Raw genomic sequence first — 21,260 nt, forward strand, 5'->3', positions numbered from 1 at the left:
AAGAGTTTAAATATTTTTTATTAATAATGATGATTTTTCCATTTGCAGCTCTGCTTTTATCTCATTTTCTTGAGATGCATGATGTATACAACGAGCCTTCAGTGGACAAGGGGACATCAGTGTGTCACACACACAGCACACCTCACAGACCTCCTCTACGCACTCTGCACAGAACTGCTGTCTATGGAGTGAGACAATAAAATTATATATACTGAATTAAAAACAAACAACTAATCCTTTTCCACACATGTAGGCAGACATGTTTGAACCACGACAGGGAGGAACAAAGAAAAGTGCAACACAAAAAGATGTGTTATACATAAAACAGCCAGGCTGCGTGATCACCACTCAGTTTAACTTAACTGTGCCTTAAGAGGTGACTCGTCACTTGTATTTGAAGCGACATACATTGACCGATCTCATTATGAGCTGGGAAGACTGGTGACAGCTTGAAGCCTTTGAGGCTTTCCTCACCAAATTTGACCATTTCAGAAGTTTTGTTGATTTCTTAGTATGAGAGAAGCTGAATGGTCACACCGATCTCCATGTGTGAGTGTGTTAGGGACTCGTGTTAAATCCAAACCGTACAACGATAATGTAAATGTATTCAGATGGTATGGGAACTTGGTTCCTCAGAGTCATTTTAATGACATGCTAAATGAAAGATCTGAATCAGTTTTAAACTTCTTAAACAAATTATCATGCGTGATCATGACCATGCCTAGTTTGTATAGTGTAGTTTCTGACTCAATATTTATTCTCTCAGACATCACAAAACAAAGAGCTCTGAGTAGATGCAAAAAAATCAAGTGTTTCCCTGAACCAACCCCCCCCCGGCAGATCCTGCTAAGAGAAAAAACAAAAAGCCATTCGATTGTCTTTCAAAATGCATGAATCCTCTTTTCTTATATCAAAACCACAAAAAAGCTATGATTTCACACAAACAACACAAAAGCAAACAGATGTAGCAGTAAAACAATCAAAGTTCAATTAACAGTTGTTCAAAAATAATAATTTAACTCATTAAAAATAATGGAAACATCCTCTTCAGAGTGCTCTTTGTGGGACTGTTTAATCACACGCCCCCTGGTGGTCAGGGTTGATGAATGCAACCCCTCAGGTAGAAGCATCATAACAGCCAAACTGAGTTCCCTTTGGATATACAAATCAGACTTTACCGAACATGATCACCATCACCATCACTTATTTTCTTTTTCATACATTCATGAGAACATTTCACACTCATCATTAAAGAATAAATACAAGTTAATGAGAGAGACGGAGGAAGCAGCAACAAATCTGTCGAACGGCTTTGATTTTGTTGTTTTATTCCCCCAAAACAGGGAAATCACACTTGAGAGCAACTTTGATGGTCACTGTCAGCAGACTGCAGCCATCAAAGTCAACTGCGTCAATCAGTGCAATGCATAAATCAAGAAAAGATGTTTAAACATAAACTGCTGAAAAAGATAACTTGCTGTATTGTAGGCAACTTAGGATGTGATCAGTTGCAATGTAAGAAGAAAAACAAAAACACACACACACACACAAACAGGGTAATGGCAGACTACAAACAACACACTTTGGTAAACAATATTTGAAAAAGGTTTTGAGCGTTTGTTTGGAACGTCATGTTACGAGACCTTCTGAACCATCTTAAAAGTCAACTACCGTAAATAAAACCATCAAGTTGCAATTAGGAACTTAGGAAATATGTGAGATGTATTCAGATTTTTTGTTTTGAACAAATGTCTGAATCAGTAATAACACGAAGCAGGAAATGAGTACCCGAGAGAAACGGATGGGATTGGAGGGAGAGGAGAACGGGGAAGAGATGAAGGGAAAGGAATGGGCCGGTTGGCAGAAAGTACAATAAAGGCTTAAAATAAAAGTGCTGAGCAAACAAACTCGGGTAAAATACTATATGACAACCCAAGAAAGAAATACAAAGCAAATAAAACTGTTAGCAGACATGTTAAAGTTACAATTAGGACTAAAAGAACAGAAGAGTTTAAAAACAAGAAGTATAGATTGGTCATTGGAATTGCTATCACAGCAGCCTTGGGAAATTGGACCCCTGCCCAATGACAAAAACAAACCCTTCCTGCACCGGGCAGGATAAAGATGCCAGTCCAGTGGCTGCCGTGAATAGTTATCAGACAATTTTCAGGAAAATATTTGGAGCTCCTGTGATCCGCGCCAGATTTGCATGACTAGTATGTCAGGTAATTCGGAGACAGACAAAATTAGGTCATGGAAGACGGACACCAACAGAGAGTGAAAGATGAAGTCCAAAAAGGAAGCGTGTGGGCCAGGGCCTGTGAACCTGGGAGGTGAACTCACAGTAAGGCACAGTGCTCTGCTTGTGGTTGATGATGCTCATTCATGCTGCTACAACCTCAGAGAACATCTACTGCAAACAACAGACAATAACATTGATGACAAAGCATGTTGTCTTCTCTTCTTCTACTGCTCCATGTTGATGCACTCCTTCCAGTTCAAATGTTCCTGCTCCCGCCTTTGAATCTTTGGATCATTCAGCATTCCCTCAACTTGTAGAACATCCCTTTTAGCACCAGATGAACTCCTCACTGATCAGGTGCTTTTGCCACTTCACTCAAATTTATATAATTTAAAAGAATATACACACCCTAATATAGGCAAAGTCTACCTTTCAGGACAAAACCTGCACAAAACAGCCACACAGCAATACTGGACTCATGCTCAGTATGTGAACAAGTCCTGTTTATGGAAATAGCTCCATGTATTTAGTCCAGGGTTGAATCAGTCTGATCACATGACTTTGTGTTTTAACAGCTGATATAAGGAGGACTCCCCAAGCCATTGAAGCACAGATTTGGATACACAAAGCAGAAAAAAGACAACAGAAAGACTTTAACAAAATAAATTAATGTCTGTATTTTCTTAAATATGTAGAAACTACAACTTAAATATATTTGGTGTATCTCAGACATTTAAATACAAAGCTTTGTTTTTCTTCATTTCCGATGTGGATAATTATTGCACTGCAATTGCTAGAGCCCTATTTACACCTTCAACCACTGGACTTTGTTTTTACTTCTGTTACAGGTCAAATATGTTGGTCTTTAAAAAGCAAAGAAAGAAAGAAAGCCTTTGGATTTGCTGTAATACAACAGGAATGGAAAAGAAAAGACAAAGAGCTGAGAGTTAAAGGAAATGCTTTGATACATTTGACCTAAAACAGGACGTATGTAGCTATTCCACATGTTTGTCACTTATGGCTAATTGTGCAGGTTAAGTCGACAGCAGTAGCTTCAGTCTGTCACAAAACAATCTCACTAACAGAACAATGAACAGAGAGATAGTTTAGGTCCAAGTAGGTCCCTCTGTTATCTCACATATTTAATGTACTTAATCCATGTTCTTCATCAGCATCCTTTAAGTCTGTGTTTATCTGGAGTGTCAAGTTTTTGCATCCTGGATGCTAGGCAGCCTATTCCTCTCCTCTTGTTCCTCCTTCATGCCAGCAATAACCTGTGGTTTAATGGACCAGCGTTTACAGGTGGGAGTGTATGAGATCTGTTGGTGGGCGAGGGAGTGCGTGGTTATGAAGGGTGGCTTCAAGTCACCAAGCAGACCTGCTTTCTAGGTTTGTGCCTCTCTCTTTGTTTGCTGAGGTAGCGAGAGAAGTTGTTGAGGAGTATTCAGGAGCGACGGGCAGAGTGGAGTGTGTGTTTTTGAGCGTGACGTGCATCAATCTGTTATTAAGGATGTTAAAGAGCAAAGTGGTTTTGGGAATACGTGTGTGTGTGTTGGCCTGTATATGGCTATTCTCTTCTTTATTGTAATGTATTATTTTTGTGACTAAGGGGACAAAATCTTCTAATTTGGTCACACATATTGTCTTCTGTATTTGTGTGTGAAAGTGTGTGTGTGTGCAAGTATGTGTGTGTGTGTTGATGTAGTGGTCAGCCTGGTCATCACAATTTGCATTTCCCTGACAGAATGGAGCGGTACAGCTCCTCGTCCAGCTGCACGTAGCGCCCTTTGCTGGAATCCAGGAAGTACAGTCTGCCTGACACTGCGCTGGGATCAAAGCTGTCCCGACGCAGCTCTGTCTTCTGAAACTTAAAAGTACCTAAGAGAGATACACAGAAAGAGAATGTGTAGAGAGATTCGCTTGCCAAACAATGCCCTTTAATCAAAGTACTCCTATCAATGCTAGTTTTTCTCTTATGAAATCTGCTGTATTTGTAAAATACATCAAATGTATGTTTTATAAAACTATAATACTATCTAAAGTTGAGATATACCTACTCTATTCTACACTGAAGAACAAAACTGGAGATATTCAAAGTACTGAAAAACACAAATGGAGTTTTGTGATGATAAAAAAAAAAAGTGTCAACAAAGCAAAATATAATTTGTTGCATGGACTCAAAGAGATCAAAAACTTGCTGTAAGGTAGAAATTAGATTACAATATATAATTTCCCCATTGAAGACTAAGAGGGAGCAGAAAAAAAACTAACTTCTAGTTAACTGAAAAAACTATGGAAGTGGCTGAGAAAGTTTAAGACTCAGACGGCACTTCAAAAGCAATTGAAGCATTCTGTAAACTAAACAAAGAAATGCGCTTCCTTTCTTATGCAAGATATCAATATTTGGTTGAAGTCATTTTTACCTGTCTTGTTGACCTCTGGGAGGAAGCGGAGGAAGACAGGTCTGGCATATGGAGGGAGAGCCTTCTCCATGTCTTTCACAAACTTCTCCAGGTTAGTGGAGTGAGATGGATCGGCAATGGCTGCCATTCCAGCCTTTCCCTCTGCTCCTGTGCACACAGATGCAGGCAGGTCAGAGGAGGAATTCTAGTGCCAGCTGAGGTTGAAGTTCAGGTCATGTTTGTGCAATGAGACGAAAAGCCTTGTGGAGAACCTTTGTTTACACAGTATCCCACTTGTATTTCTCCCTTTCATATAGCACCAGAGCATCACAGAAGCTTCAGCTTTGTACAGTAGATGAGGCCCGTCTGGCAGTCAACATTCAGCTTTTATTATATTGACACCACTAACTGACTTTATGCATTGTCTTCGTGCACAAAAGTAACATCTCTTTGAAAAATAGCATGCTTATACACCAGTGGACCTCAACTACAACTCAGTCCTTTACAGCAAAACACACACACATATATATGTCTGGCTTTAAACAAATGATGAACGCACAGAGATGTGGTGTGGAATGTGCCGTGAAAATCCCACTCTAGCGGACAAAAACAGTGCTTTTTATATGGACGCAAACGCGCATTCCAACTTCTTATCTGGTGCGCGTCTTTTATTTTGACAGCGAATGCGCACATGCGGACCACTTATGTGCACCCGTAATGTTAATATAATGTTCTGCCGGGTGTGTTGTTGGTTTTCTCTCGATTTCTGAGTCGACAAGCGCCTTTGTTACTGGGACCAGTCATTTTAAGAAAGGCCCCCATTAGAACCCATGAGAAATGCAAGAAATGCATTATTGCTCAGTCTGCAATATCTTTCCCAGAACAAACACCAATTGCAAATCACATACTAAAAATAAACCTGAAAAATCTGTTTAGAACAGCGTACTATGTTGCAAAGAGTGAACTACCACTGGCAAAATTTAGCAGTCTTTGCAAACTTCAAAAAGCAAATGGCCTAGATCTTGGTTCCACTTGTCTCTTACCCGTGACTTCAGTGGAAATTTCAAATTCAGGATCTGACACAGACTGATTCATGTCCTACACAGTTCTTACAAGTTCATAGAAATTTCTGTTCAATTAGAACCAAGTATTTGAGTTGATGATTGTAATTTTTATACAATGTTGTAATTTGTTTTTCAACAATTTTTTGATTAATGTTTTGTTTCCTTTACAATATTATACTTTAATGTATAATATTGTAAAGGAAACAAAACAGGAAACAAAACATCAATCAAAAAATTGCTCTCTTTTTTATTCGGGCTACTTAATTTATTTTGGGCTACCAAAAACTGAAGAGTCCCTGCCCGAAGGGCTACCAGGGATTTTGAAATTTTGAGAGCCCTGAGATATATTTATTTTTTTATTACTTTTGTTTCAGCAACATTAAATTTAAAAACTGTACTTTTGAGTTAAAATATATATTTATAATTTTAATAAATGACAAATTAAAAAGGCATGAACATTTTTTTTGTATCGAAAAAATATTGAACCGTGACACCAAAGTATCGAACCGAACCGAACCGTGAATTTTGTGTATCGTTGTGCCCTATATATATATAATATAATATATATATATATATATATATATATATGTATATATATATAATATATATATATATGCGCCAAGAGCAAGCCAAGACATTACATCTGTGACAACTATAGAGCTAAGCACAGTGTGGTTCTTGCTTGAAGGAAAAAAAAAAAAAAACCCCTCATGGTGTTGCTCGGTATACTTAATTTATATACGCTGCACTTGTCTATTTCATTTACACATTTACTAATGAATTGAGACTTCATTTAAAATGTGAGATAATACTTATTAATAAGAAATTGTGCACAAGAAACATGTTTTATTCTAAGAAATAAACTCAAAAATGTTTACCATCCTGGGTTTGCTGGGCATTAAATTTAAAAAAAAAAAAAAAAATCATCCTTGAATATCAAATATCAATATCAAAACCATCTGCTCTGCTGTAATTCATCTGCAATATGAAGTCCAGACGGTCCTGCGAATTCTGGAAACAACGGAGTCAGTTTATCCAGCAAGCGTAGCTCCAAGCAAAGATTTCTAAATTACTCTAAGCTTCCTTTTCGGTTAAAATTAAGGTATATCATATAATATATCATATAAAAAGCCAGTGTGTCTGATTAGCCAACATTTATATATTACCCAGGATGTTAATGACTATTAAAGTATTAAAAAAACAAACAAAAAAACAGAAATTCCGAGATATTACCTGGTACTTCCACTCCATACACAACGACATCCTTCATATCTAGGAGTCTGCTTAGAGTTCCTTCCACCTCGGTTGTTGAGACATTCTCTCCTTTCCAGCGGAAAGTGTCTCCTGTTCGGTCTTTGAAGTACATGTGGCCATACTTATCCATGATCAGCACATCACCTAGTGAGAAGGAAATGATTCAGTATTCAGTTCATTCAGTCATAATGGCATACGGTAAACTACTCAATATGTGTGTGTGGCTAAGTGCTCCAACCTGACAGATAGGCACTATCTCCCTTCTTAAACACACTATGAGCAATCTTCTTGTCAGTTGCTGTTTGGCTGACGTAGCCGTCAAACCTACGTAGAGGGTCATTCTGAATGATTCTGCCAACAAGCTGTCCAGGCTCACCTTGAATGAGAAAGAGATAAGGAACATTAGTCTTTTTGGAGCCCCCAAGGATCTTAAATAAGACCGCTTATGCATATTATGTATTCTGGAAAGTCTAACACATAGATTATAAACACAGTGCCATACTATAATTCTGAGCGGTCACAGCCTTTCTGATGAGTAAACTACTCTAGCTTTGTTTTAACACTATCAGTCAGCTGACCCTTAGTGTTTAGAAACCTACAAAGTATTACTGCTAAAAATACAGATGACATGTTCATCTTTAGTTAATAAAGAAACATGCACCATTTTTATGGGAATGTATGAGCTGTGGATCTACACGAGGTGTTTATTACTACTTAAAAATAACATTGTAAACTTATTTTGAGCTTGTTAGGGTTAAAAGAGATGTTTGGTACAAGTAGACTGTAAACCCACCAGGTTTACAAGGAATACAGACACCATCAGGTCCCCTAATTAGCTCCATGGTCTCTTCATCAACCCTCACCAGTCTGATGGGGTAGATGAAGGGTAGAATCTGACTGTTGAAGCCGCACGCTCCCATCTGATGCAAAGACAAAGAGCAGCAACCACAAATCTATCAGTATGGTGAGGACAATGAAAGGCACACATACAGTTAGGCCCATAAATATTTTTCTCATTTTGGTTCTGTACGTTGACACAATTAATTTAAATGAAACAACTCAGATGCAGTTAAACTCGAGACATTCAGCTTTAATTCTGTGGGCTGCATATAAATATTGCATTAAAAAAAAATGTGAGGAACTAAAGCATTTTAACCCCCCCAAAAATCCCCTTCATTTAAGGGGCTCAAAAGTAATTAAACAAATAAATAACTGAAAATAAAATGTTCATTTCCAGTACTTGGTTAAAAACCCTTTGCTGGCAATGACAGCCTGAAATCTTGAAGTCACGGACATCACCAGATGCTGGGTTTCCTCCTCTTTAGTGCTCTGCCAGGCCTTTACTGTCATTTGTTTGTGGACCTTTCTGTCCAAAGTTTAGTCTTCAACAAGTGAATTGCATGCTCAACTGGATTAAGATCAGAATTGGCCATCCAAAAATATTCCACTTCTTTGGGTTGCTTTAGCTGTATGTTTTGGGTCACTGTCCATCTCTATTATGAAACACCACCCAATCAATTTTAGTGCATTTAGCGGGATTTGAACAGAATTCATTCGGCTGCTTCTGTCCTGTGTCACATCATCACTAAACACTAGTGTCCCAGTGCCACTGGCAGCCATGCACGCCCAAGCCATCACACTGCCTCCGCTGTGTTTTACAGACGATGTGGTTGCTTTGGATCACGAGCTGTTCCAGGCCTTCTCCGTACTTTCTTTTTGCCATCGTTCTGGTAGAGGTTGATCTTGGTTTCATCCTTCCAAATAATGTTTTTCCAGACCTCCGCTAGTTTTTAAAAAAAGATTTTTTATTTACTTTTTTAGCAAAGTCCAATCTATTCTTGAGGTTTAAGAGTGGCTTGCACCTTGTAGTGAATCCTCTGTATTTACTTTCATGCAGTCTTCCATTTATGACTTGGATATTGATATGCCTACCTCCTGGAGAGTGTTGTTCACTTGGTTTGCTGTTGTGAAGGGATTTCTTTTCACCAAGGAAATGATTCTGTCTTGTGTGTGTGTTCAGGTCTTTTTGCATTGTTGAGTTCACCAGTGATTTCTTTCTCAGGATGTATCAAACTGTAGATTTTGCCATTTCTAATATTGCAGCAATTTCTCCGATGTGTTTTTTCTGTTTTTGCCACTTACAGAAGGCTTGCATGGAGAGCACCTTTGACCACATGCTGTATGTTCACAGCAAAAGCTCCCTAATGGAATCACCACACCTCAAATCAACTCCAAGCGTTTTATCTGCTTAATTGATAATGACATAACAAATGCTATTTCATTGGCCCACATCTGCCAATGAACTAGCCTTTCAGTCAATTGTCCAGTTACTTTTGGTCCCTTTAAAAAGACAGTGGCTATGTGGAAATGTGGATACCCTCAAACGAAAGCTGGGAGTCTATAACTATAACTAACGATAATTTGAATATCTATTAGTAAACAGATAAAAATAACAAAGCTTGTGTCAGTGTCCAAATATATATAGACCTATCTGTATTACAGCAGCTTACAAGGTGCTGTTATGTTTAATATTGTGACCTTAGAGGATTAATGAAAACAAAAACCTCTGAATTATTTTTTTTAATTTATGCAACTTGATTGATTAAGCAGTCTTTGGGATTCTAAAAGACAATACTTTACCACAGTGATGCCATTTTAAACATTTGGATTCATAATGAAATTAAATTTTGCCAGTTAAACATCACCAGTTTTTTTGGGAGACATGTTCCTACCTTGTTATCAAAGTTGCCCAGACTGCAATTGCACTCTGTGGCTCCATAAAACTCTGCAATCTGTGAAATGTTGAAGCGGTTCATGAATTCCTCCCATATGGACTGACGCAGGCCGTTGCCCAGTGCCATGCGCACACGGTGCTGTCGCTCTGTGTCACGAACTGGCTGGTTCAATAGATACCGGCAGATTTCTCCAATGTACTGCACAATCTGGAGGACAGTGGGAATAAAAACAATCAGTAATGAGACAAAAGTTAAAAAAAAAAAAAAAAGACTGCTTAATGGCTTTACAGCAAGCATACAGTGGTTGGACAAAGAATTGAAAGAGCTATGGGGATAATATTAGATCTTTAAAGGATTTTTACTGAAAATGACATGATATAGAGACATATTCTCAAAAAGGAGATTGTAATGTGCCACTGTGTTGTACCTAATAAATCAAATCTGTGACAGGGACACCCTGTTTCAGTTTTAAGGCTTCATGTAGCAGGAGATAACAATAGAAAATCTTCTTGTCCTAAGCAAATCTTCATATTAGCTTCATTTATTAAATAAAACATCAGATGGTCATCAACTCATTACTGTTTAACTTTATGTAACAAAAAACTAAGCAGTGCTGTGAAAAACTAAGTACGCCCTTATGTAAGAAGCAGCTGAGTGCTGCTAATCAAATGCACTTGATGAACTGGTCATCACCAAGTTTGAGCACCTCTATAAAAGTAGAAGTTTTAATATTTTCCTGGTCTGGAGCATTCAGGTATGTCTTAACACAAAGTCAAGGAGGAAAGACATGAAAAATGATCTTAGAGAAGCAATTGTTACCCACATATCAACCTGGGAATGGTTATAAGGCTATTTCTAAATAGTTTTCAGTCCATCATTATAAAGTAAGAAAGATTATAGTGGAAGACATTCATGACATTTGCCAATCTTTCCAGGAGTGGATGTTCCAGCAAATTCACTCAAAGGTCAGACTGTGAATGCTCAAAGTAACTGCAAAAAACCAAAGAGCTACATCTCAGACTCTACAAGCCTTGGTTAGCATGTGAAATATTAAAGGTCATGACAGTGCATTTCGAAAAAGACTGTGCCGTATGGCTTGTTTGGAAACATTGCCAGGAAAAAGTCTTTTCTCCCTGTAAAGAATATAACAACACGGTTTAGTTTTGCAATGTTGCTTCTGAAAAATCATCAAAACTTCTTGACCAGTGTGCTTTAAACAGATGAGACCATCATATCTCCAGTGTTTGGCCATAATGCCACAGCGACAAACACCTCACATTAATTTTTAAGGGATGACGATGTTGGCTTGTTTTGCAGCCACGGGACCTGAGCACCTTGCAGTCACTGACTCAGTCATGAACTCTTCTGTAAAGCAAAATATTTTAGAGTCAAATATGAGACTAAATGTCTGAAAGCTAATGCTTTGCCAAAACTGGTTCAACCTGACTGAAATGCTGTGGTACGACCATAACAGAGCCGTACACGAATGCCTGCAAACCTCAATGAACTAAAGTAACGCTGTGAACAAGAGTGAGCCAAAATTCTTTCAGAACAATGTGGGAAACTAATAAAGTCATACAGAAAACGATTACTTTAAAGTTATTGCTGTTAAAGGTGGTTCTACAAGCTACTGAATCATGGTTAGTTTTTAAACTAACCTTTTGCATTTTAGCTAAGTTTCTGTTAAATAAATAATGACATGGTGATGTGTCAATGTGTCCTGCGTTGTTATTCATCTCAGGTTGCATCTACATAATGATAAGACTTGGAAAGGAACAGATTTTTAAAAATAATTTCGTGGTATATAAAACTTTAGAAGTGAAAGAGGGTGCAGTTTGTTTTTCACCTGACTGTGCAACATGCTTACCGTGCAGTTATATTTGACACAGTCATCCCAGAACCGTGAGGCAGAGAACTTCTTTCTGATGACTACAGTCATGCCGTGTATTAGGCACTGGCCAACTCCCACAATGTTTCCTTTAGACAAAAAATAAAAAATAAAAAAAATAAGCAAAAACTGTTTAAACCAAAGCAATTATCAGATGAACGTAGATATCGCTATCTACATTTGCATTTGCAAACTGGCCTTTTATAATTAATCTTTCTATCTGCATAAATTACAACACAACATTGTAGTAAGAAAACATGAACCAGTGAAGTCTCTCCAAGTTTGAAGAGTTATAATTAGTATCTTACTGTAATAGACAAAATTTACATCTATGTTTGTTTTTATTATCCACCAAGTCCTCCCACACAATCACAGGGTGATGAACCAAACTTGAAGCTTGGCACCGCCTGAAGGTTCTTATCAGATTTTATTTCATTAAGATGTTGTCATGTTGCCTAGCAACCACCTAGCAACAGGTTAAAATGACCTCCGTATACATGATATTACAATCATCATAGTCATGTTGTTTTGCAATCACCTAGCAATTTGCTGAAATTACCTTTTTAAATTTTTTTTTTTTAACTTTAACACTTAAAAAAAAATAAAAGCATCGTAACATTTTGATTTCATGGTCAAGAGCACAAACAGCACAAATAATACTGTAAAGTGGGTGCTTGCTATTAAGAAGTATCCCACTAACAACTGATGGAAACATTACATACAAAATATTTTCCACTTTTAATGTGCTTAAAAGCAAATAAACAGAGATGCAGCATAGTGTTTGGCATTGACTCCTCTCACATTTTCCGCTGGATTACAGCAAAACTATTTTGATCAAACACCTCAGTCCTCAAACTAGCAGTAATATTATTGGCTGTTAAATTTAGTTTTGCTCACATTTGTTCATTTAGGATCTCGCCATGTGGTTGCCTTTTGTAGAACATCAATTTCTTACATTTATTTATATTTCATTATTTTGGGATGATTAAATGAAAATATTTGTTGGGGTTTGTTCTCTTTTATATGTTTATGGTGTGGGACTCATGTAATGGGTGGGCACAGATGGAAGTATTGTAATAGATATTGCCCCCCCCCTCCATAATCTCATGCATTCTTATCATTGTTATGTTATGCGTTCAGTTCTGTATTACAATTTCTGACACATACTGTGATAACTGGCAATATAGCTAGGATACTCTGATCAATGATGATTCCCACGGGTGGTGCTCACGCAGGCACTGAATCGGGCAGCTTTGGGCTCACGCAGGCACTGAATCGGGCAGCCTTGGGGTCCTGAGTGTTCTACTGCACAGATAGCCTGCAGAGCGCAGCTACGCTGAACTGAGGCGCTTGTGTTTTGTATTTGCAGGTGAGCACAAGTTATGTGTTGATAAACGGAATGATGTTGACGTATGAGAAATGTATTAGAGTAAGGTACTGTCATTAATGGAACACAACGCTAATGTCGAAGTCTGTGATTTACATGATGTACCTGAACTGGTGTTAAACGGGACGTCACATCGCAAATGATGTAATGAGGGGATCGAGAGGGTAGTCTCCATGCGCAACAATACTAGTTGGAGGAGTATACGAGTGTGCAGAATATTGTAATATGTACATTGGTAGGAAATACTGAGTAAATGAGTACTTTGTTAACACGTGTTCAGTAGTTATATGTAAAATGGTCGTGAGTGTTCTACTGCACAGATAGCCTGCAGAGCGCAGCTACGCTGAACTGAAGTGCTTGTGTTTTGTATTTGCAGTTGCAAATGAGCAAGTAAAGAGAACGATTCTGAACTCATGCACGCCTGGAAGTGTCATTTGTCCAAGTGTGCAACAATGGTCTTAAAACATTCCTCTTATCAGCTGTTTTAAACGATTACAGGTGGTGAATGAGTTTCTTCCTTTTTGGAGGTCTTTACTGACACAGTTTTGTTTAAACCAAGAAAAAAGCAATGATTTTCTGAATAATGTATTAATCAAACTTTGGAGGAAACAGACATACCTGCAGAGTGGTAAAGTGGAAGGCAATCATACAATACATCGTCTGATGTCATCCTAAAGCCATAATACACCAAAGCTGCCATGCGATAGTACCTGAACACCAGGGCGGGGTGACGAACAAAAAAGAGAAAAAAGTCAAATGAGCAAATACAAAAGCATTTAGTTTTATTTATTCCTCTCACTTTTTAACAACACTGCTTGTTCTTTACATGAAAGCTACATGGATCAACAAAGAGAACAGCTGCATTCCTGTGTGTCTGTTTGCCTCCTTCCTACCTGCTGTGCACAACAATAGCTGCTTTAGGCATCCCAGTGGTTCCTGATGTGTAGATGTAGAACAGGCGATCTGAAAACAGCACAGAGAGAGTAAGACAATAGCAGAATCTGGTATGAGTGGGTTTATCATGTGCTTGAGTGCTTATACTTATACATGTATGCGTAGTTTAAATGTTTACTTTTAATTTACTGCTGAGTCCTCACTTTTGATTAGTTTTGCAGGAGGGTAAATACTCACCTTTCATCTCTATTTACAGGAATATTCACAGTTTTAATTATAAAGTCCTTTTTTAAGTTACAGAACTGAAGCATGGAGACAGAAAAAAGCAGTATGACATGACTTGATTGTGAACATTGTGGATTCCATTTGTTTTCCCTTTTGCACCGTCTTAAAAAGGCAATACTTTTAGTTGCCTCGTGACAAGTCATCAGTAAATCCCTAAATCTATCAAAATAAAACAAAGGGAGATGATTAATGATAGGTATAACTCTTATTTGCCTGTGCCCATCGTATCATTAATTACACAAATTCTTCATTTAATGAACATATAGTGCATTATGTGAAGAAATAGTTAAAAGGGTGTGTCTTTTTTGTGGTAAGAAATATATCAAACAGAAAAAAGTGACATTCTTGACAATTCGCTTCAGTGGAAGTTGTTTTTTTTGTGTCAATATAAGTTTAGAAATTTGATTTCACATGACTGTGACTCATTCCTTGGATCCAAAAATATTACTCGACACCTGCCAAGTAGTCAGTGCAGCTAGAGAGACAAAAATGCAAACAAATAGTTTTCTGAAATTGGTATGTTGTTTTAGTTAGAGTTGGTGCTAGGATTTTTTCATAATTTTATGACTGATAACCAGAAAAATCATTATTCAGCATTGTTCAGTGACATTTTCCTTAACCTGCAAGAAGATATCACTTTAAACCAAAAAAAAGAAAATTCCAGATCCTGAATGGTTGTGAGATCTCATGGACACGGTGCTTTTACCTACGAAGCTGCGATCTGGCCGAGGGGGTAGATGAGAAGGGGCACCAGCCACCAGGGGCTCGAGGCACTCTGTTCCCTGTGGGACTCGTTTGGGATCCCAGTCTCCAGAGCAAAACATCTGCACTGCCTTCCCCATTGAACTATGGACTTCAGACACAGCTGTGAGAACAGAAACAAATTCAAATACATCAAATACATGTCACGTATCCTTATCACAAGACAGCTGCACATTGTTCAACATTTAAATACAAGAAAGCTTGCATCCTTTGCAAACTTTAATCAGTGACAAAACAAAGAGTATAGAGAGTGGTGTAAAATACAATATATACAAATGGTTAAAGGTTAAAATAACTTGAAATGTTTATAGAGAAAGCATATTGAGGTACAGTGTCACAAAAAAAAAATATATGTAAAAGGAAGTGAATCAGGCAAAAAAAGGGAAACAACAAATCGAAACGGCTCTCGTATTTCACCTGAGGGGAAAAAAGATCCAAAAGCCTTATGTCATGCCTAGGCACTAAAGCTAGTAGCTTGAATTTTGACCTATTCTGTAAAAGAGCTGTGTTTCCAATTACTTAAAGGCATAAAACACACTAAAAATCCATTACCCAGTACAGAGCCTATTCCCTCGATCTCAGAGTGACCGGCTCAAAAATCATTCACTCTTTATAGCTGTTGAGATCAGGGCTTTCCATATTGGGCAGGGACCCAAGAAGGCACCAAGAGGAGAGTGAATTACATCTACAAATAATACTTGACCATCCTACTGAGCTGTGGCAGTTTTAGATAATGAGAGTTCAAGCTCAGGTAATACAAAGGCATGTTTGCAGGTTTGTAGAGTGAGCAAAATGAGAGTTAATTCACGCAATGTCAAACATACAAAACACACAAATATGATGACATGGCATTTAACTTAATACTCACTACAATCCTAATCTTACTGGCAAGTGAAAATGACTTTTTCATTTGTTTTATCTATTTGACAGTATTTCAGATATAATGTCAAGGCTGGTGTAACCTAGGAGGAATATGCACAATTTACTTTTTTAGGTGCTGTAATTAATTTAATTGAAACAATATATTTGTTTCAATGATGATGTATAAAAACCAACATGATTTTAAAACAGTGTGTAATGGTTTGATCTAGCCCCTAACAAAAACCATAACCCTCAGTTGATTTGACCTGAACACTGTACTATCAGACGTGTCTATGTCACAGTGATTCTGCCTTTTATCTGCCTCCTATCATGCAACACATTTCTCTGCAGAGCTCAGACCTTGGACACTGCAGACTAGTGGCAGTCCCTCCCTCATTACCTTATCCCTTCTTTGTGTTTATCAGTCATTTAAAGCTTTACTGGCTGATACTGAAGAAACACCTCCTCCAAAACCCATTTGTCTTTATGACCTCTGTGGCTGTCTCCCCTCACCACTCACCTCTCTTATTGCACAGGAACCAGAACAGCATTCATCAGCATATGACGATGCTGTAGAGACTGTTATGCCTCAGCTTTCTCGTCTAACTTTCGAATCTATCCAACTTTCATCTGCCCTCTTTGCTCTTACCATCAGTTAGCTCTGAACCAAAGATCACAGCCTTGGCATTGGAGATGGTGACACAGTGGACCAAAGCATCTAGTCTTAAATTGAAGTTGATGAGAGCCGCTTCTACTCCAATTTTAGCCATGCCCAACCATATGCCCACGTACTGCGATCTGTTCTCCATGAAAAGGGCCACCACATCACCTTCCTAATGACAGAAACAAAAACAAAAAAGACAGTAATATAACTTTAAAAAGATTTGCTTTTGCTTAATTGCTTTTAATGAAGCTTTATTGTGTTGTACATCTACCTTAAAGCCTCTTTCCAATAGCAGGTTAGCCACTCTGTTGGAGTATTCATCCAACTGTCGGAAAGTCCATCTCTCCCCAGTGCCCTCGAAGATGAGTGCCGTTTTGTCCCCATGACGGTGCACCGTTTCAGCAAAGATCTTGGGAATAGTGTTCTTCTCTCTGAGGTGGCGCCTGACGTTCAGTTTCACCCGCAGTAAAACACTGGCTGCACTGAAGGAGCAAAAGAAAACATTACTGTAAGAGAACAAATAACTTAATGATTCCCAGCAACATTAGCCATTTCACTGTTCATAATTTGCTGTTATTTTTTGCACTTTTTAAAAAAACAAACATTAGCATTAACATTTGCAGCTCATCTGCTTAAATCCACACCATGTATCAATAGATCTGAGAAACGAACAAAGACAACTTGATGTATCCTGTCTTTTGGCAACAAACATTTGTCTAACGATCCACCAAATTCCCTTTTGCAAAAATACATAAACCACCTTTTAAAGAAGCTGTACTTGAATGTATTGCGAACTGTATCCAAACCACATTACAAAGCATAAAATATTTTAACAGATATGGCTTGGAGGCCCACAAGGTCAAATTATGCATGAATGGCAAGTCTCAGCACTTTACATTTGTGGTACAAAGGTAGTGGTCAATCTCCTGATGAGTGAATAATTACAGAAATGTCATAAAAAAACAATAAGCCAAAGTACTTCTTGGCTACAGTGAGGTAGCGACAATATGCTTATCATTACATAAGAGAGTTATTTCATGATGGTCTAGATAAGCATTTATTGTTGCACAGCTAGTTGAGGCTAATTACTTTCTTTTGTTATGCCTTTTCTTACTCATACGGATCTATTGCTTAAGAACAGTACCCATTATAAAACTATAGCCTATTTATTTCTAATGCCTTAGTGACTCTTACAATGTATATACCTGAGCTTTGTCACACAAAAATGCCTCATCAACAGCTCGTGAGTCACTGTGTGAAATATATGATTCGTTAAGATCCAATGCTGTACAGAGTCTTTCTAACCATGACACTTTAGACAATAATACAATTGATCAATAATACAACTTAACGTCATAATTCTAATCAAGCAGATGCAGCGTGCCAGAAGCAAAGATAATAAAATGTATAAACAAGACTAAACATTAGATGTGGCTAGCACATTTTCTATGACAATTTAAAAGAAAAGGAGGACAAACAGTAATATTTCGTTCTCTAATCATGAGAAAACTGGGTGACCTTTGTATATAATGGGTCCCTGAATGGCAGTAATCCCTAATGGGTAGATTATTGTGTCGCTGTTCCCCTAAAGAGATAATTTACAATTTCCTGTTTTAAGATTACTGCAGCTATTGAGGAAAAAAGGAAGTTAACCTCAAACCAACTACAATGCCAGTTTCCACTTGTAAATACTGGCTTTAGGTATGCCACTTAAAACATTTGCTCCTACCCTTCTCTCTGTCCTCTGGACCTTTTGTCTTAAATATTTGAGATTGCGTGTTTAGAAACAGGTACAGAAGGAATATCTAGCCAGCTCTTAACAAGGGCTTAGGAACTAACCCTTGTTCGTGACAATTATGTGGTGAAGATGAGAATTTATCTGCAACTGTGAAACAACTTGCATGGATTTCTCCTGTTTTTGCAGATTTAGTACTGTGTGACTATTGAGGTCACATTTAACTCTGTCTGAATTTCAGAGCCAAAACTACAGGAAATTGGCCACTGGGTCACAGTTAAAAGTGACATAGCTCATGCCAAATGATTTGGAAGACATAATGCATCTATGGTCCAATTTTATGATTTTGCATTTAGCAAACAAACATAATTCCAATGCTTACTGTAAGTCTCTGCCAACTGTTTTGGCAAAGATATCCAGGAAGTTCCATCCTCCACTTCCCAGATAGAAGATCAGGATGGCTGGAAGAACCTGGTACCAGGGCAAGCCCACCAGCAGCCTCAACACAAAAAGCAGGGCAGTGCAGCATGCTAGACGCATCATCCTGAAAGAATGCAAACACATATAAATAGATACAGAAGGGTCTGCCAGCCCCCTCTGTATCTACTGATCACAAACATTTCAGGCCAAATGACTGAAAGGTTACGTGCACGTTATATGAGCAAACAGAATTTTTGAATCCACTTCCTTAGATACGTAAACGACTCAACACCTTAACAATGTTATGGTCTATGGTTTTGTTTACATATCTGCAGTCCATTTCAATCCACTGAGTCAGCTCTGGTAGACTGAAGTTGCGGTGAAGGGTTACCATTTGAAATAGCGGAAATTTAGAGTCTTGGGTGACCTCTGGGTATTCATGATTACAGATGAGATTGTAAAACATTTATAAAATGTGTTAAGCTGGGTGGAACCCTTAAATTTTCTCTTCTTGCTTGAAGGAGAAAACAAAAAGAAGCCTAAAGGCTCTGTTCTGAATTCACAGCAAACAGTCTAAAGTGACAGCAGACAGCACATGCTGATACAGTTTCCCAGTTGCCACCTGATACAGCCAGGAAGATAAGCCTAAACAGTAAATGATATCTTCACACCCATGTTTGTTATTTTTTTAAATAGCCTTTAAGCACAATACATATAGAGATGATTGATTTCAGTTCATCATCATCAAAAGGCCATTTTTAAAACCCCCTCAATGCCTCCATACATCTGGCTGTAATTGTGATGATGTTAGCTCCATCATGCAAATTCAATAACTCCACTGCTAAAATATAAACAAGCACAGAGGAGAGCTCTGTGTGGACGATTACATTACCCTGAACCTCAAACAGATCGACGTGATGGGTTCGAGGGAAAGAGATGCATTAAGGGGAGAGGTGGCCACTTCCCGGTAAGAAAAGAGCTTCATCATTCGCTGATGCCGAACCCGGAAATTTTCATGGCGCGTAGCATTGCGGTAGAGGCTGTGGCAACGACAGAGGGAAGGCTCAACCCACTGTTGGCAAGGTTACACCTCACTAACCATGCCATGTGCATTTCAGACGAAGCCTTTTTTATTGCAACGACGTTGGCCAAAATCATCAAACTGATGTAGGTTATCATGGTAACAGGCGCGCCAGGGAAACAGGATGCGCAGCGTATTGTGCGCATCGGCTTAAAGGAAGCGGACAGCGTGACACCATGAGCAGCTTCTTTCAGGAGATGAAGATGAGGCATATGGTGTAATCGCACGGTTTGCTTGTCGGGGACAAATGGCCGTCTCAAATGTAAACATCGGACACCCCGAGTCCCGTCAGCGGGTTAATCGCTGACAAGGAGATGACGAGCCGCCGCTGCTCCTCTCTCCTTTCTTCTGACGAATAATAAACGGGCCGGTCCCTCAAACACCACGCCGATCGATCTGGGCTGAGGCAGGGACCCATTTCCGTTTACATACCTTGCACCTCCTTCACAGCATGCAGGTACGCAGAAATCCCAAACGTGAAAGTCGTTGTGTGCAATTCCACCTTGATCGGCTTACAGGCTAGCCTGGTCGCCCCCCCACTCTCTCCCTCCCTCCGCTCTTCACCGCCGCTCGGTCGGCTTGACAGAGAAACGCACACGGGCTGACACAAGCACTGGGATCCCCCCCCCTTTGTTAATATCACAACGACCCGCTGCTCCTTCTTCGAAATCGCCTGGCAGTCTCCGTCGACTTTGATCCCACGATCATCATCCGTTCATTGTCATAATCATCAATATTATCACTGGCTTCATTGTAGCCGATAAGCTCACTAGCAGGCGTAATTCAAATGACCTTATAATTTTCTTACTTGCGCCCGCCCACTGCCGTCAGCGTCAAATCAGTGAATCAGGAATAAGAATTGACGGACGGGTGCAACAGCCAATCAAGAACATGAATGTACATCTTTTTCTACGTCACATCCAGCAGGAGGCGGGTGTTTGCGGTTCAGGAAATGCGGCGGTGTGGCCCAGCAAGCTCAGTCAACGAGGCCAGCACGCGCAGCAGTTTCAACGTGGTTGTGACAAGGCCCTGATGCAAAATGAGTACGCCTCTTTATGCCATTCACTCATTACTCTGCTGCGACCTGCTAGAAATTTTCTTTAAGCCTATGTATGTCAACACAGGAGCTCCCGGAGGACTGTGGAATTAGGAAGGGCAGGTTTTCGAACAATAGCGACAGGATTAACCCGTCCTGTGTTCCAGAGAGGACTCGGATCTACTATAACTTGCCATTTTTCAGTACAAAGGCTAGGTTGATTGAAAATAACATTAAGTTATTTGAACTCCTCGTAGATGTCACATACATTCTTAAATGTACGACTGCTGAGCCAGACAGAACTGCTCTCAAGTGTTGCAATAAAACTTTGGCACCAAACAATTTCTATACTACATGTTGGCTCATGAATAATTGTGAATAATTATTTTTGCTTTACGGACTGCTGCAACTTTAAGCCAAGAAATGTCCTGTTGTCTACATTTACAGAACACAAGGACGTTGACATTTTACACAGTGCTTATACTAGCAACGTGACATCTCTTGAATTGCACTGCATAACCAGGGTGGATTACAAAAAGTCTACGATAGC

The 21,260-nt window shown here is 38.9% G+C and overlaps 2 protein-coding genes across 4 annotated transcripts in view; both read right to left on the reverse strand.

The window, feature by feature from the left end:
• Positions 1-20,534, reverse strand: slc27a4 (solute carrier family 27 member 4). 3 transcript variants are annotated; one of them, XM_005938797.3, is made up of 14 exons: positions 20,107-20,534; positions 18,556-18,717; positions 16,710-16,920; positions 16,424-16,607; positions 14,858-15,016; positions 13,866-13,935; positions 13,591-13,682; positions 11,565-11,674; positions 9,695-9,904; positions 7,756-7,882; positions 7,201-7,338; positions 6,942-7,106; positions 4,666-4,812; positions 1-4,120 (listed from the first exon to the last, which is right to left on the reverse strand). In XM_005938797.3, exons 2-14 carry the CDS (start codon positions 18,714-18,716, stop codon positions 3,963-3,965), a joined length of 1,932 nt encoding a protein of 643 aa, XP_005938859.1. In that variant the 5' UTR covers position 18,717; positions 20,107-20,534; the 3' UTR covers positions 1-3,962. The 3 variants fall into 3 exon arrangements, with proteins under 3 accessions (XP_005938859.1, XP_005938858.1, XP_005938860.1); XM_005938796.3 differs by lacking the exon at positions 20,107-20,534 and adding an exon at positions 19,693-20,094; XM_005938798.3 differs by lacking the exon at positions 20,107-20,534 and adding an exon at positions 19,486-20,093.
• Positions 18,613-21,260, reverse strand: part of swi5 (SWI5 homologous recombination repair protein) — an 11,346-nt gene continuing 8,698 nt past the window's right edge. The window contains exon 6 of the mRNA XM_042223715.1: positions 18,613-18,717. The gene's annotated coding sequence lies outside the window, so the exon portion shown is untranslated. The remainder of the gene's footprint in view (positions 18,718-21,260) is intronic.

This window comes from Haplochromis burtoni, unplaced genomic scaffold (genome assembly GCF_018398535.1).
Source record: "Haplochromis burtoni strain Fernald_Lab_line unplaced genomic scaffold, NCSU_Asbu1 Contig_118, whole genome shotgun sequence".
Taxonomy (NCBI): domain Eukaryota; kingdom Metazoa; phylum Chordata; class Actinopteri; order Cichliformes; family Cichlidae; genus Haplochromis; species Haplochromis burtoni.